Source organism: Cebus imitator, unplaced genomic scaffold, assembly GCF_001604975.1.
Source record: "Cebus imitator isolate Cc_AM_T3 unplaced genomic scaffold, Cebus_imitator-1.0 Scaffold242, whole genome shotgun sequence".
Taxonomy (NCBI): domain Eukaryota; kingdom Metazoa; phylum Chordata; class Mammalia; order Primates; family Cebidae; genus Cebus; species Cebus imitator.
The window spans coordinates 534,755-536,635 of NW_016107557.1; the positions used below are offsets into that span (position 1 = coordinate 534,755).

Here is a 1,881-nt window from a genome sequence, read left to right on the forward strand (position 1 = left end):
CAGAGCAAATGAACAGGATGCTTCCGATGGAAAGAATCAGGCCACTGTGTTCTTCCCTGAAAAGCGTGCATAGCTCAGAGTGCAGCCAGCAGAGTGCGGACCTGCTTCTGGGGAGAAGCAGCAATCCCACCTGGCGTCGATATCACAGCTTTCCTTCCCATCACAATCCTGGTGTTCACTCTGGATGCTGTGCATTCCCCGAGCACATGCCTGCTAGGTGGAGAGTGGGTGGGGCCCCCAGAAATGGGTGGCAGCGGTAGGCACCATAGGATGCAAAAGGACAGTAAGAAATTGCCCTGACTGTTCCCAGAGTGGATAAGCAACCCTTGCATGTCAGACAGTCACTAGGAACTGAACCAAGAGAGCCTCAGACCCATGTCTGAGCTGGGAAAGAGAGAAAGGGGATGCTAGTGATCTCGCCTACCCCTCTGCTGTCGCTATGTCATAGGTGAGCAAATAAAGGAGAAAAGGGTCACAGAGAGGAGCACTTTGTGCTTAATTCCTTCTGGGGAACCTGCAGGCAATTCTGAAGCCATGGCAACAAATAATCTCCTTAAAGGTCTTCCGCATCTCTCGGCTGCGGAAGGCATATATGAGAGGGTCGATCACAGAATTACACATGATGAGTATGAGGTACATATTGAAGTGAGACATGAAGCAAGAGCAGTAGAGGTTCTGAGGGCAAGAAAGCATTAAAATGAGATGGAGGAAGAATGGGGCCCAGCACCCGATAAACACGCCCAGCAGCATGGTGAGGGTGACCGCACCCTGCATGTTGGTCCTCTGCCGCACAGAGCTGGCCCCTGGCAGAGCCGCGATCTGCTTGACATGGGTCCGTGCCAGGAGGAACATGTGTATGTACAGAGACACCAGGAGGAACAGCATGGTGAAGAACATGGAGATGAGGCACACGATGACGTAGGTGGATTCGGAATACACGATGAAGACAATGCCACAGCCCGTGCAGAAAGCCCAGATGCCGGCGATGATGGCACCCGAGCGCCTCGCCGTCATGATGTGGTGGTAGCGCAGCGCATAGAAGATGGTGATGTACCTGTCCACCGCGATGGCCAGCAAGCTGCACATGGACGCCACCACAGAAATGCAGATCATGGAGTCAAACACGTTGTCAATGTGGCGCACAAATGTGTCTGCTATCACTAGGTGCTTGTTGTTGAGTAGGTAGATGGTGATAGTCTCCCAGGCATTGGACATGCTCACCAGCATGTCAGCCACTGCCAGGCTGCACACAAAGAAGTACATCGGGCAGTGCAGGTTTCTGTTCTTCACTATGGCCCCTATGACCAAGATGTTCTCCAAGAGGCTGATGAAACCAAGAGTGAGGAACACCTCCATGGCGATGCCCATGTCTTCACATGGTGAAGACTTGTTCTTGACATTAGGTCCTGAAAGGTTGCCCTCTGTGGCATTCAGGTTGAGATCCGAGAAATGCAGGTGAAATGAGGAATTCATTGCTGGAGAAATACAGCTTTTGTCTTGGCACCAAATTTACTGTAAAACATGTTTTAAATTCACAATCCAGAGAAGTTAGCAGCCTACCAAAGAAATACAGCAGTTTGCCCAGACCAGCACAGCCTAAGAAAGGAGGTGAATGAGCACAGTGTGTCGGAGGACTGAGCTTGCCTTGCTCAGTGCTCAAGACAGGGTCTCCCTGTGTTGCCCGTCTGGTCTCAAACTCCTGGCCACAAGCCATCCTTCTGTCTCAGCCTCCCGAAGTGCTGGTACTACAGGGGTGAGCCATGTGCCCTGCTGCTGGCTTGTGCCTTCTGACTTGCATTCCTGAGGCCTAGAATAATGCCCCTGGACACGCAGATTAGAATTATCACCAGTCGATTCTGATCTCCTTGCTTTCAGCTCCCA

General features: G+C 51.7%; 1 protein-coding gene across 1 annotated transcript; it reads right to left on the reverse strand.

Annotated features, from left to right (window-relative positions):
- Positions 1–382: 382 nt before the first annotated feature.
- Positions 383–1,648, reverse strand: MC5R (melanocortin 5 receptor). The gene has a single exon (XM_017498445.2). The coding sequence runs from the start codon at positions 1,471–1,473 to the stop codon at positions 496–498; it is 978 nt and encodes a 325-aa protein (XP_017353934.1). The 5' UTR covers positions 1,474–1,648; the 3' UTR covers positions 383–495.
- Positions 1,649–1,881: the final 233 nt, after the last annotated feature.